This window comes from Empidonax traillii, unplaced genomic scaffold (assembly GCF_003031625.1).
Source record: "Empidonax traillii isolate 1590-97213 ecotype Southwest subspecies unplaced genomic scaffold, ASM303162v1 scaffold385:size1130455, whole genome shotgun sequence".
Classification (NCBI taxonomy): domain Eukaryota; kingdom Metazoa; phylum Chordata; class Aves; order Passeriformes; family Tyrannidae; genus Empidonax; species Empidonax traillii.
Window position 1 is genome coordinate 479,317 of NW_020955578.1, and position 13,344 is coordinate 492,660.

General features: G+C 43.4%; 1 protein-coding gene across 1 annotated transcript; it reads left to right on the forward strand.

Annotated features, from left to right (window-relative positions):
* Window positions 1–216: 216 nt before the first annotated feature.
* On the forward strand, window positions 217–9,724 carry LOC114062146 (cathepsin E-like). The gene is made up of 9 exons (XM_027893270.1): window positions 217–321; window positions 487–664; window positions 2,711–2,828; window positions 3,328–3,446; window positions 3,915–4,114; window positions 4,809–4,931; window positions 5,808–5,952; window positions 8,264–8,362; window positions 8,454–9,724. The coding sequence occupies exons 1-9, from the start codon at window positions 236–238 to the stop codon at window positions 8,631–8,633; spliced, it is 1,248 nt and encodes a 415-aa protein (XP_027749071.1). The 5' UTR covers window positions 217–235; the 3' UTR covers window positions 8,634–9,724.
* Window positions 9,725–13,344: the final 3,620 nt, after the last annotated feature.

Sequence of the window (13,344 nt, forward strand, 5' to 3'; positions counted from 1 at the left end):
TTCATGTAAAAGACATTAAGGATTGTTATGAAAATGTCTGTTTGATCTAGACTGTGCCCTGGTTATCTGTGCCTGAGTGGTTCCACTGGACATCACTATTTGCACAATCCAGCAGTTAGTCTGAGGGTAAATTAATCGGTTTTCTGCCAAAGCACTGACCTCCTGTGATCGATTGACCTGGCGAATGGCCCTCTGCTGACAACGCGCCATAAAAAAGGGACTTCTGAGCAAAAGAATGTCATTAGACTCTGAGCCACTTGGAACCATGAGAGTGACACTGTTGGCTGTGGTTTACATCCCACTCGTCCTGGCCATGGAACGGTAAGAAAACACATCTGGCGTCATGTCTCAGCTGGCTTCCTGGGGTGACCTGTGCTTGTTGCTACTTGAGGTCTCAAAAAAGAAACATTTTTTTAAAAAAAGAGTATATGGGAGTTGTAGAAGGAAGAACCAGTTATTTTTTGTGTGCTTGTTTTATTTGCATAGAGTCCCCCTGATTCGATTCAAATCTATCAAGAAACAGCTGAAAGAAAAGGGAGAATTAGAGGACTTTTGGAGGAATCACCACCCTGATGTCTTTGCCCGGAGATATCTGCATTGCTTCCCTGCAGATATTGCTTTATCGGTAGGAACTGCTTCAGAAAGGCTGTATGATTACATGAATGTAAGTACAGTTTTGGTAATGCAACCATTAGACCTCATTGTTCTATTGAAGGCAGATTTTTTTTCCCAGCACATTTCAAATCTAGTCTCTCAATGAAATTATAGGGCTTGAGGTGTCTCGTTGCTCTGCGCTATAAATCAGATCATAAAAAATCAGTTTGCCAGTCTGCAAAATAAAGCACATCTAGATCTAGGTTAGCTTGGGACCTGGGTAGACAGCTGATATAGTCTAGCAGTGATAGTCCTGTGATAAGTTTTATTTTTGTATAGATCTGTGTTCAGCTTGGTTGGGTCCCCAAAGAAACAATGAGTTTGCCTGTATCAGTCTTGGTAAACTACTAGGTTCTTGGTAGCAGAATCTGACTCCTTCATTTAGTGGTATTCTATTTATCAGAAACTAGGATGTTTGTGTGTTATAAAAAAAATACCCCCCAAATCTCATTTATTTGATCATATGAAGCCAGTGATAACAGACCTAAAGTAGAGTTTTTTTATTTTTCTGCTTTTATCTCTGGAGTTTAGTGTGTATTAAATACTGGAGACTGACCTGGGCCTCATACTAACCTGGCTGAATTTACCATCTAAACTTAAAAAGAAAATATATGAGGTTCATTGGATCTCAGACAGGCGAGTAAGCAGGTCAACCATTTTGTAAGATGTCTTTCCTGGGTTTAGGATTTTGTCCATTTGAGTAGTCTCTGTTTCCTGTTTTACTTGGTTCTTATGTTGTGCTTATCTAAAGGAAAACTAAGGCTGCATCTGAATAGGAAACAGAATGGAAGGGAAGACCAAATTCATTCAGCAAGAACTTCTGACACTTAAGGGCCATAAAGAAATACCCATGTGAAGAACAAACATTTCAGTCTGCTTCAAAGCTTATTTCAAAGGGGGATAAATCTCAAAATGATGAAGCAAAACCGCCTTCCCTAGCATCTCCATGTAGCAACAGGAACAGTTTTGTGTAGCTTTTATTGCAGTGTGTTTGTGGGTTTTCTGGTTGGTTTTTTGTTTATTTGTTTGTTTGTTTGTTGTTGTTTGGGTTTAATGAACATCCCTTAGAGTTGCCTCAATTTACAAATTCATTGATAAAGGTCTGTTTAATACAAGAGGGAATAAAATTCTGCTCTTTAACTGGATATTCTCTTAAATGGCATGCTTGCTTGCCTTTTCAAGAGTATCTCATTCAGGTCATAAACTGTGGGGTCAGAAACTTCAGTGTATTAATTAAGAAGTATGCACTTAAAGGTACATATTCAGATATTTGTATTGCTGCACAAAGCTTGGCAATAGCTATTGCTTTCCTATCTGTGGTTGAATTCCAGAAATGCCTCTTCCTAAAAATAGGTCTCTTAATGCTGAAGTGGTCTTGCAGGGCCAGATAGGAGCACTTAAACACTTGTATACGGGATGTGGATAAGCACTGCACTCCAGCATTCACGTGTTCACAGATTATCTCAGCCTCGATTGGTATCCGGGGATGTGCAGTGGTTTCTTCATCTGCTGGATGAACTTTGTTCAGTACATTAGGAACAGTTTGTGCAACACAATACTTTTTTGACTTGCTAATGGCTGCTAATTAAAAGGGAAAAAAACTAGCCACATATGACAGTGTTTGTGCCACCGGGTCGGAACCCTCTGAAGCCAGCAGAGGCAGGTTGTGCTGACAGCGCAACACTGATTTCTTACTGACATCAGTGAGGAAAAACCTGAAAGACCGTATGGTCGTGTGAGAGCTTCGTCTTGAGGGTGACCTTGCCACCTCTGAAACCGGTGCAAGAGGATTTGTTGACTCCACAGGGAACCCAACTGAATATTTGCTTAAAAGGCTTTAAAAATGCCTCACTGTTGTGCATTCAGCTGGAGTGAAATCTGCCGCCTGAAGCAACTCGTGGAACCAGACACACTTCCCTGTGGTGTGCATTTGCATTTAAATGAAATTGCACAGACCCCCCTGAGAAAGCATTGTGTGATGCTCCCAAGTATGCTTCTTCCCCAGGAATAGCTCAGTGGAGGCAGCTGGGAGCTGACGGGGCTGTTCCTCCCCCAGGCGCAGTACTACGGAGTGGTGAATGTCGGCACGCCCCCACAGAGGTTCACCGTCGTGTTTGACACCGGCTCCTCCAACTTTTGGGTCCCTTCCGCTTATTGCATCAGCGAGGCGTGCAGTAAGGAACATTATTCTCCCTTATGCTCCTCATGTCTTGGATACTTTGACCACTACTCCTTTCCCAAGGAGCTCGCCTGCAGCAGGGATTTGGAAGGGAAGGATTTGGAGCATCGATTAGGGCTGCTCTCCTCTTCCCGGTTTTCTCCTCTGCCTCTGCCCCTCATGTCATCCTGCAGCCAGGACAGGTGCCGGCTGCAGCTGCCAGCTGTCCTTCCAGACCACAAGGTGCCTGATGTAAAAGGCATTAAAATAGACCTGGGAGAGCTGCCAGAATTGCTGGAAATGCCTATTTTTGTTTTAATTTGTCTTTAAAATGAAAAATAACCTCTCAGGTACAGAAAAACTGGTGCGCCCTGAAGGGGAACTGAGGTGCCTGCAGTATTTCTATACACACTTTTCTCATAAGAGAAGCAAAACTCCCATCTGGTTCTGCACTGGGGAGCAGGTGCATTGCTGGGACCTCCCCTCAGTGCAAAGATGTAATTTGTTTTGTGTAGGGGTGCACCAGAAATTTAAGTCCTTCAAGTCGGATTCATACGAGCACGGAGGGGAAGCCTTCTCCTTGCAGTACGGCTCGGGACAGCTTCTGGGCATTGCTGGCAAAGACACGCTGCAGGTGAGCATCCACCTGAAATGGGTGTCAGCCTTCAGGTCAACTGTTTTTGGACAGTTCAGATACTGGCCTTGCCCTGGAAAACCTTGCCTGGTTTAGGCAAGGGCAGGGTGAGGTCCCACCTAGCCACGTACTGAGAGGTGTGGGTGCTGCTCCAGCTTTGGGCCACCGAGACAAATCCCAAAGATTTTATTTTCATTTCTGCTTGTCTTCTTGGGTCTTTGTCTGTTCTGGGTTTATGAACAAGGAGCCTCACAAGTAAGGCATTTAAAGAATTGGTGCAGCCTACCTGTCAAATGGGCACCTGTTTTATTGATGCAAGTCACACAAGGATATCCAGGTTTTATAAACTGAATGAATCCATTGACATAGATCTGAAATGTGGCTAATTTCTTGTGATTGATGGTGTTATTACTTTCAAAGGTTTCATATATTTTTATTTATTTATTTATTTTATTTTTAACCAAACAGATAAGTAACATCTCCATCAAGGGACAGGACTTTGGCGAGTCAGTGTTTGAGCCAGGAACAACTTTTGTCCTTGCCCACTTTGATGGCGTGCTGGGCTTAGGCTACCCCTCCTTAGCAGTGGGCAATGCTCTGCCTGTGTTTGACAGCATCATGAACCAGCGCTTGGTAGAGGAGCCAGTCTTCTCTTTCTATCTGAAAAGGTGAGTCTTTAAAATGGTATAGCCAAAAAAAAAGTAAATTTATTTTAATTGTTGATAGAAACAACCGTACCTCTGTATAAAGCTTCAACTCTAGAAGGTAATTTCCCCCATTTTTTTGGTTCTTTTTGGTTTTTTTGGTTTTTTTCCCAATTGAAATATTTTCCAATTTTGTTTGTTTGTTTGTTTGTTTGTTTTCCAATTTGACACTGAAAAATATAGAATAAAAAGAAAAAGTGTTATGGGGTAGACTGTGCCTTTTTGGATGGAGATTTATTCTTGTTGAGCTGGTCATAAAGAAAAGAAAAGCTCCCAACTCAGACTCACCACGTCTGTTGCCAGAGGTTTCCTTCTGGCTCATGGAGATGAACAGAAATGCTGTCCTACACCCAAGTAGCCACATTCCAGAAAAATGTTGTTCCCTACTCTGTTGTTCCCTCCACTCATTTCTCTAGTGTTTATTCTGAGGTGAGAGTAGCAACTGTCTCAACCTGCTCCTGACGCCTACCTTGGCAGCCTACAGTAAGTCTTCTCAGATGTTGTTTGGGACACATGTAGTGATAATTTAGAAATAATCCCTTTCAGCCATCCATATCTGAATTTATAAAGGGATGTGATTTGTCTTTTGCATTTTAAGTGTAATCTCATCCATGCTGTCACACTCCCATGTCTGTGTTACCTTGTCTTCTGCTTTCAGAGGAGATGACACTGAGAATGGTGGTGAGTTGATTCTGGGGGGGATAGACCATTCTCTCTACAAAGGTTCAATCCACTGGGTCCCAGTCACCGAGAAAAGCTACTGGCAAATACATGTGAACAAGTATGTATATATGTCTGTCTGTCTGTCTGTATGTAAGTATGTATGTATGAAAAGCCTGGTGATATCTGCCTCCCAGGTAAAACCTGCAGAGACAGAAACACCTAGTGATGCAGATACAGAGGACTCAGCTGCAGTGGTTTACCCTTGTGCCTCTCAGAGAGGGGGTACACTAGGATGAGATTGGGGTTTGTTAGCTCTCTAAATCTGCTGTGACATGGGAAGCTGGTTTCTGGGAGAATATGTTAATATATTTTAACTGTTAAGAAGTTAAGGCACCCACCATCCTGCTCTGGGTCCTGCTCTCACCTTTCCTGCTAACTCTGATCAAAGTGTTCCTTTGTTCTTCCTCTAGCATGCTGCCTAAATTGATGAGAACACATAGCTGTGGGTGAGGACAAATTCATCAGCACGCAGCAAATGATTAGCAATTAGGAGTCCCAAGAGAGAAAAGTGGATCCACAGACATTTTTGTCTTTAGCAAAGCTTGGCAGCTAGTTTTAATCATTAAGGTTGTAAAAGACCTCAAAGATGATCGAGTTCAACAGCCAACCTAGCACCACCACCATGTGCAACCCTAAACCGTGTCCTCAAGTGCCATATCCACACGTCTTTTGAACACTTTCAGGGATGGTGACTCTACCACTTCCCTGAGCAGCCTGTTCCAATGCTTTACAACCCTTTCTGTGAAGAAGTTTTTCCTAATATCCAATCTAAACCTACCTTGGTGCAACTTGAGGCCATTTCCTCTTGTCCTGTCACTTGTTACCTTGGAGTAACTTCAGTCTTGTACTCTGGTACTTTAGCTAACAATAATATGATGTTTCAGTCACAGTGCATGTGCCATTTGCTTAAAGATGCTTTGTTTTTCACTTGCAGTATAAAGATCCAGGGCCGGGTGGCATTTTGCTCCCATGGCTGCGAGGCCATCGTTGACTCAGGCACTTCTCTTATCACCGGACCCTCTTCACAGATCAGGCGATTACAGGAGTATATTGGGGCAAGTCCATCAGATACTGGAGAGGTAAAACCTGTATGGACAGAAACCAACCAGACGGGAAGGGAAACTGATATTTGGTGCAAAGAGCTTATAGGCTGAGAAAATAACCAAAATAATTAGTTAGAAAGGTCTCAGCAAAAGCCTTGTTTCCAGAACAGCACTGAACTCAGAACCAATCTGTTTTTGATCTATCTGCCTTGCTGCCCCAGGCCTCCTCCCAAACAGTCACCTCTTCTCCCATACTCAGAACTGGTGTGTAAGGAAATAGGGAGTACATTTGCTTGAGGAATCGATCTGTACTCTTCATGAGAGATAATTTTCTTTTGGAAGATCAGAGGATTTTCAATGTCTCCAGTTATAGCTGTTGGCTCTCCCAAGCCAGGAGGGGGTTGGTGCTGATGGCCAGCCACGTCAGCATCGATTGGAAAGGGAATGGTATTTTAATGACAGCTCAACAATGGCTTCACTGACAGGACCTCTCATTGTCAGCCTGCCACGGAGCAGGTGGTGCCATGCAGGGCTCCTGGGAGGGATGCACATCAGTGTCATTCACAACAGTGGCTCCTGGCAGATGAGTCACAGGGTGCAGGACAAGACTTGCTGTCTCTTATTCTTTCTCCTGAACCTTATTCCTCTTACCTCTTGCTGTTTTCCTCTTTGCCTGCTGCTCTCTCCTGCATCCCTTCTGCTGATGCTCCCCACCATTCCTTCCTGTCCCTGCCTCCAGGGAAAGAGCAGCTTACTTCTCCTGTGCCTTATTGCTGGCCCTTGGCTGACTCCCACAGATCGCTAGCACGTTGTCACAGCTCCAGTGCCCCAAGTAAAGCTGCCACACACAGGTGCTGTTAACTTTGCATTTGTCTTTAACCTCACTCAAAAATGCTCTTGGAAGAAAATTAAGAGTATTACAGTTGCCCAGTGCACTGGGCAAAGAGCAAAGTGGACTCTTAATCCACCTCACTTGGTAATAGGAGGACTCCAGTGACATATGTGTGATTCCTGAAGCTCATGATTCTTTCTCAATTAAACCTTTAATTCTGATTTTGTTCAAACTTTCAGACACATGCCGAAGAGTATGCTTTGATAGCAAGTTGTTTTTATATTGGTACACGCCAATGAATATAGATAAAATATGTATTTCCAATGTGCTTATACTAGCATAGTATAAACAAGGAACAGGTCATTGCAGTATAAGTTTATATACTCCAGTGCTGACACAAGAACCCTCAGCTGGCATCTCAGATTCTGCAAAAACGTGTCCTGAAAATAAGACTTTCTATGACTGGTCTTTTAACAATCACAGACAGGTAGAGTAAATTGGCTCAAATTTATCTCAGTAAAAGTGAGTGTATCCATCAGTGATTTTATGAGAACTTTCATTTCTTTCCAGGAAAGATTAATTTTTTCTGGATCTACTAGCTTGTAAAAGAATTACGTCTTGCTTTTTGTATCCTGCAAACCATTATACTGGCATTTTCTACCCTTGTCCTCTGTATCCCATGGTTTATTTTGTTTTAATGGTATGACACCTGGTAAGTGTAACAAGATTTAGTGTTATGGTTTCATAAAGCAGATTGAAAAACAGCAAAAAGAAGATTCTTCCTTCTAGAAAGCCTCTAAAGCAATGACTTTAAACACTAGTTTATAGCAAAGATCCCTCTGAGACTTGGAGCATTCTGCAGGACCATTTAACACACCAGTTATTCATGAAATAACTAGAAAGGCCAGGAAATTATCTTCTGTGTTACTGTAAGTGAATGCATTATTTATGGAAATTAATGACCATGCCAGAATTTAGCCCTTCTGCTCTTTAAATCCCACTCTAAGTCAAAGTATAAAGTGCTGTATTCCTCACTAGCTTATTTTTCCCTAAAGTGGTGGTGTTATGGGAGGACGTGTGGTGAGCTGCAGCCATAGGGTGCTTCCTGTGTGGCTGGAGGCAGCTCCCTCCCAACAGTCCAGCCAGAGTGTTGGTGGACTTTTGCTCAGCAGACCTTGCTAGTGTAGACTTGCTGGGGGGATCACACACTCAGTTTTCTTTCTGAGTTATACAGGGAGGACATCAGAGTTCCCCTTCACCTCCTTCCCTTTGGCATTTACAAGGATTTTCATCAGCCCTAGGTCCCTAGGGGCTTTGGTGCAGGGGTCTGGGCTGCTGGGCTGGTTTGACCAAGTACAGGAACTGGAAAGCCGGAGGGCAGTGTTGGGCTATGTCAGCCTAATGCTATTTCTCTGTAGTAAATTCACCATTATCTGCTACAAAAGTCTTGAATTCAAAGGGCAATACTTAAACAAAGACAAACTGATCCCATCTCAATCAGTGCATTGCATACAGTTTCTTGTAGACTGCAGAAGATTGTCAAGCCTGCCTCACATAAGCTTCACGATCGGACACCACGAGTACAAGCTGACAGCAAAGCAGTACATCCTCAAGGTGTGTATCTGCAGCCTCCCTGCTCCCTATTCCTTGCTTCCTGAGCTGGCCTGGAGCAGGCTGATGCAAGGACACATGCTTTCCCTTCCAGGAGTCTATTGATGACCAAACCTTCTGCATGAGCGGCTTTCAGTCTCTTGACATCCCCACTCGCACCGGCCCGCTCTGGATTTTAGGAGATGTCTTCATGTCTGCATTTTACTGCATTTTTGACCGTGGGAATGACAGAGTGGGATTTGCAAAAGCTATTCACAGGAATGATTACTACTGAGTCATAATAGCATCTATTCTGTCTTAACTCAAACGTTAATGTAATGATCTTCAATACTGTGTGAAGAAGGGATTTTACTGAAACTTTGGACTTAAATGCATGCTGTTTTGTCCCCCTCCAGGTTTTAGGGACTTTGCAGTGATCTTTGTCCCAAATGATATAGTTTGGTTCAATATCTATATGTTTACAACCAAGAAACAATATTTCCTGAGTAACTGATGGACACCGCAGCTCTCAGGATAAAGCAGAAACAGCTCAGCACTCAGATTTGCAAAAGATCAGGAAGAATAAAAATGCTGAACAGTGCCAGTCTGACATGATAGCAGTCATGAGTGGGGAAATTAATCCCAGTCCTGCCTGCTCTGGCTATCCTTTTTTTCTTCTTGTTTGCTAGTTTCCACCTCATTTTCTACAGCTTTCTTTTCCCTCATTATTTTCCATGGTTTGGATTCTGCTTAACTTTATTTCCCTAGTGCCAAGGAAATTCTCTTTAAGTTAGCTTGCTCCAACCAGCTTATATAAAAGGCAATTTGACTATTGCCTGTGTGACCATTAATTTTCACTACTGTTCCTTGCACACAATTTCCTGCTCCTTACACCACCACTCAAACCTGCTTTTTCCCTTAGGTTCATTATCCCTGGGTATTTTCCTATTCGGTCTCAGCATTTAATGTCCATGTCTTAGGTCAGATGCTGCTTTTAGCACCTGACACCTCTGCCCCTTGGCAGCTGGAGCAGCTGGAGCTGCATCCATTCACATTACAAAACCCAGACCTCAGCCCATGCAAAGGCATAGCACAGTTCCCTCCACCTCAGATGTGCACCAGCACTAGACATCTACTGCCTCTTGCTCACCCACTTCTCATCAGCCTTGGCAGCCATTTCAGGTGAAACAGCCACAGGCAGCTGCACTGATTTGGCAAAAGAAGATTCACCAAAATTATACCCATTGGAGTGTTTGTTTGGATTGCTAAAACTGATACTGCACCAGTATATATGAATAAAACTTAAACAAGCAAAATCTGCTTTGGTCCTAGTGTTGTTTCAGCTACATTTTTTATTTTCTTCAGTGGTTCCAGTGCTGAAGAGGAAGGGGAGGAGAGGGTGTAACAGCAACTGAAAATTGCTCTGTGTCCTGGAGGGGAAATATGTGGCGTGTTGGCATGTGTCTTCCTAAAGCCAAAAAATGTCCACCAGCCCTGTGCACTTGGCACCTCTCCAGCAGGGCAGAGCCATGGGGGTCTGGAGACTGGCCCCATAGTGGCATTGCTGGAACAGGGGTTGGTGGCCCCCAGGGATTTGCTGCTGCTGTGTGCCTGGATGTGATTAGCACGGACCAAAGTCAACATCCATTGCTGGCCTTGGCAGCATTACGATCACAGCCCCTTAGATTTTGAGGCTTTAGTTGTAATACTGAATAAGTATTACTAAAACAAGACAGTTTGCCTGTAGGTATCTCTGACACACTGATCTTGCCTTCCAGTATGAAGTATTCCCTCTCTCCTGTGCCTGTTTTCATGACTCTCTATTTGCAGCCACATTGTGTTACACATTTGGCATCCAGGCTATCAACCTCCAGCAAAGAAGACTCTGCTGCCAGCTGTCTCTTTCTGCAGACAAGATTGAGCTGGGTGAAGTTATCACGTATTTTAGGCCAATCTTGCCTTGATTCCCCTTTGTCCTTATCACTATTTAAGAATGGATAACTTATATGAGCTAACTTATTTATCTAGCAAACATAATTTGTTTGGTCATAAACCAAGACAAACAAACATCTGTAAAGCTCTTTTCCTCATTTAACAGTAGCAGGGTATTTTTGTTTTCTCTACTATGCAACAGACTTAACACTTTGGTACATTTCCATTATTTCTAAAATACATATATATACCTCAGAGATGAGCCTGCAGTCAGAGATCTGTTATTTATGGCAAAGATTTTAAGGTTGCTGAGACATGTCCCTATAACCAATCAGTCCCAGCAGTGACATCTTGGCTCTATGAATTTCAGTGCAGAGTGTGAACACAACCTAGAAATCAGGCAACATGTAGAGGGCCTGGCTGGCCCTCTCTTTGTTCTGATATATCTGATCCTGCTCAAGATTAACACCATTTGATAGGAGCAAGCTGCTGCTCTGACCTATTTGGCTAACCTGGTCCTGTTCTCTCCTTTTCCAGCTTTGCCAACTTTTGCAAATCTGTGTCATTGTTCCTGGTAGACATCAAGTTGACTTGCCCGGTAGGTCAAACCTTTGTCAGAAACGCTTCTTGAGAGTTCAGTACAATCAAGATAATGGTGTTTCTCAAAGTGCCTTTATTCATGCAGTAATTCAGCGTTGCTTATACCTGTGAATGTGAATTTTAGATTGTTGGGTCTGCTAAAATAATCCATTTACCATGCTAAGGCAAATAGTTTACTAAGAAAAGAGAGCACATAACCCCAAAAGATAATGTAATACAAATCAGAAACCACATGTGTTTGCAAAAGTGAGATAACAGATTAAATGAGGAGAAGAATTTTTTCTGGTAACTCATCCCAGCACTAGCTTCTTTACAAGCAATGAGCAGAATATTATAGCTAACCTGGAGCTGTCCCACTGTGTGAAATGCTAGTTGTTTATTGCAGATTGCATTGTGTGACCTCAGAGCTGTCATTCCTAATTTAACATACGTCTACATGTCTAGGAGACACATCTGTAAGACTGAAGCTTTTATCAGTCTAATGGCTGCTGTGTGGCCACCCTTAGCCTCCATCAAAGAGTGAAGACAGCGGGTGCTGGCAGAGTGAGTGGGAGAAGCAGCAAAATCATTACTGATGTATAATCAAATGTATAATGTCCTGGTGGAAAGCAGCAGTGTGCATCCTAGGCGGTGACCAGGCTGAGAAGATGATGGAAGATGAGCAGAGCTGGATGACGAGAAGCTGGGGAGGCTCTTTCATGCTTAGCAGTGCTGAGATAAAACATGCAGATGTCTGGGTTGAGGAGAAAGAGCACTTTCCTCCAACACCTTAAACCCTGGTGGAAGCTGTGTGAAGGATTAGTGAGGTGTGATGGGACTGGGCTCTCAGTACAGATTTGTCAGGGACTCTTGACAGTCATCTCTAATTTCTGGCTTAAATTCCCTTACAGTGGGAAGCGCTGTTCCTCAACCTTATGTACTGTAAGGAGAAAGCTTGATAATGGGCCAGACTTTCTTTGCAGCTGCTGAAAAGCCTTCCTATACATGTACAGCCAAACTGTGTATGGCTAAACTCCCCAGAAATTTGTATTGCTCTCCTGACTTTAATAAAAAGTGCTACAGAGGGGAGCTGCAGTTACTTTTACTTTGTTTCTATCTGTTCTACTGGAGCTGTCTGGGTATCCTTAAAGTGTATTGTTTATACTTAAAATTTACCATTTGTTGAAGTTAACCTCATTGGCAAATGAAGTTCCTTGACAGTTGCAGATGTAATTAAATTGAGAAAATATTGAATAGAAAAGTATGGCTTCAGCTACAAGAAGAAACAGGGAATCAGGAGGAAAGAGGCAATGCTTCCAGAGCTGGGTATTGCCTAGGAAGGGCCATTCAGAAAATTGAACTGCTAGGCTAAGGTGCTGTTTATTTCAATATAATTTCATTTCACAGAGTTTCTCCTTTTGTTGGTCAAACCTGAACATAAGAACTTGATTTGCCTGAGGACTTAGTGTGGAGTGGCAAGGGTGAGGTTGCACCAGAACGCCTCACTCCAAAGTGTGATCAAACTGCACTAAGCTGCTGTCAGACACCAGTGTCACCTCATCTCATGAGCTGTGAAGAAGTGCCTCCAAAGGTGCCTGGGAAATCTGTGCTTGGCTTTTCTGCATGCATAGAATTCACATAATATGAGTTTAAACAGCTCTTCCTTGAGTCAAGTGTCCTCTGCTTCCTAATCTGATGGGGATATATGTGCTTTTTCAAGTTTCTTTGGAGGATTTGCAAGGGTGACTCTGCTCATACCCTGCCTAATATACACTATCAGGATCCAATTCCCAGACTGAAATAATGATGGAAGAAGTGGGGAGGGTAGTTGATTTTTGTTCAAGGACTATCCAGATGAGATAGCAGAGTCCTGCTGTATGTGATAGCCTATTGAAAGGGCTCCTCACCTGAGTTGTTGGCCAGAGAAGAAGGAGCTTGTTCCCAAGTTCAGGGAGTCCTAAAGACTCCCAGAAGCCGCTGGAGCTACAGTTACCCTGTCAGAGATGCTGGTTTATTGTCTGAAGTGAAATCTTCTGGGCAAGAGAGCTGGGTAGACTTGCTGTCCATACAGTCCAAACTGCTTCTGCTGGTTGTTGCAGACCCATAACTTTCTGTGTCTCCCCTTCTCTCTGTTCTTTCCATCCCTTGAGCTATCTGGTCTCCCCCTTTTCCATGGAGACAATCTACTTGGGTACTTACTCATGGGAGAATGCTGGTGACATGCTCTGGACTGTGTTTCTGTAAATGTGGGTAAAGAGCTAAAAACAAGGAGCTGCTACTGCTTTCCTATCCTGCTTTGAGACGTCTTGCAGGAGTGACAGCTGAAAGGCCAGATCACTACCAGGAGGTTTAAGGAGGTGGCTTGGCCCCCCCTGGAGCAGCAGCAGCCACCTAATGCTGGTGTAGGTTTGAGTTAATGGAGAATGCGTGTGGTGTGTCTGGAAGCATGGGAATGGGGGCAGGGGAAGGAAGTGGAAAGCAATTTTGCTAGTGGT

Coding starts and splice junctions, on each gene's coding strand:
- LOC114062146 (XM_027893270.1), top strand. CDS start 236: ATGTCATTAGACTCTGAGCCACTTGGAACCATGAGAGTGACACTGTTG. Junction 322..486: donor CTCGTCCTGGCCATGGAACG/GTAAGAAAACAC, acceptor TTATTTGCATAG/AGTCCCCCTGATTCGATTCA. Junction 4,932..5,807: donor TGGCAAATACATGTGAACAA/GTATGTATATAT, acceptor TTTCACTTGCAG/TATAAAGATCCAGGGCCGGG.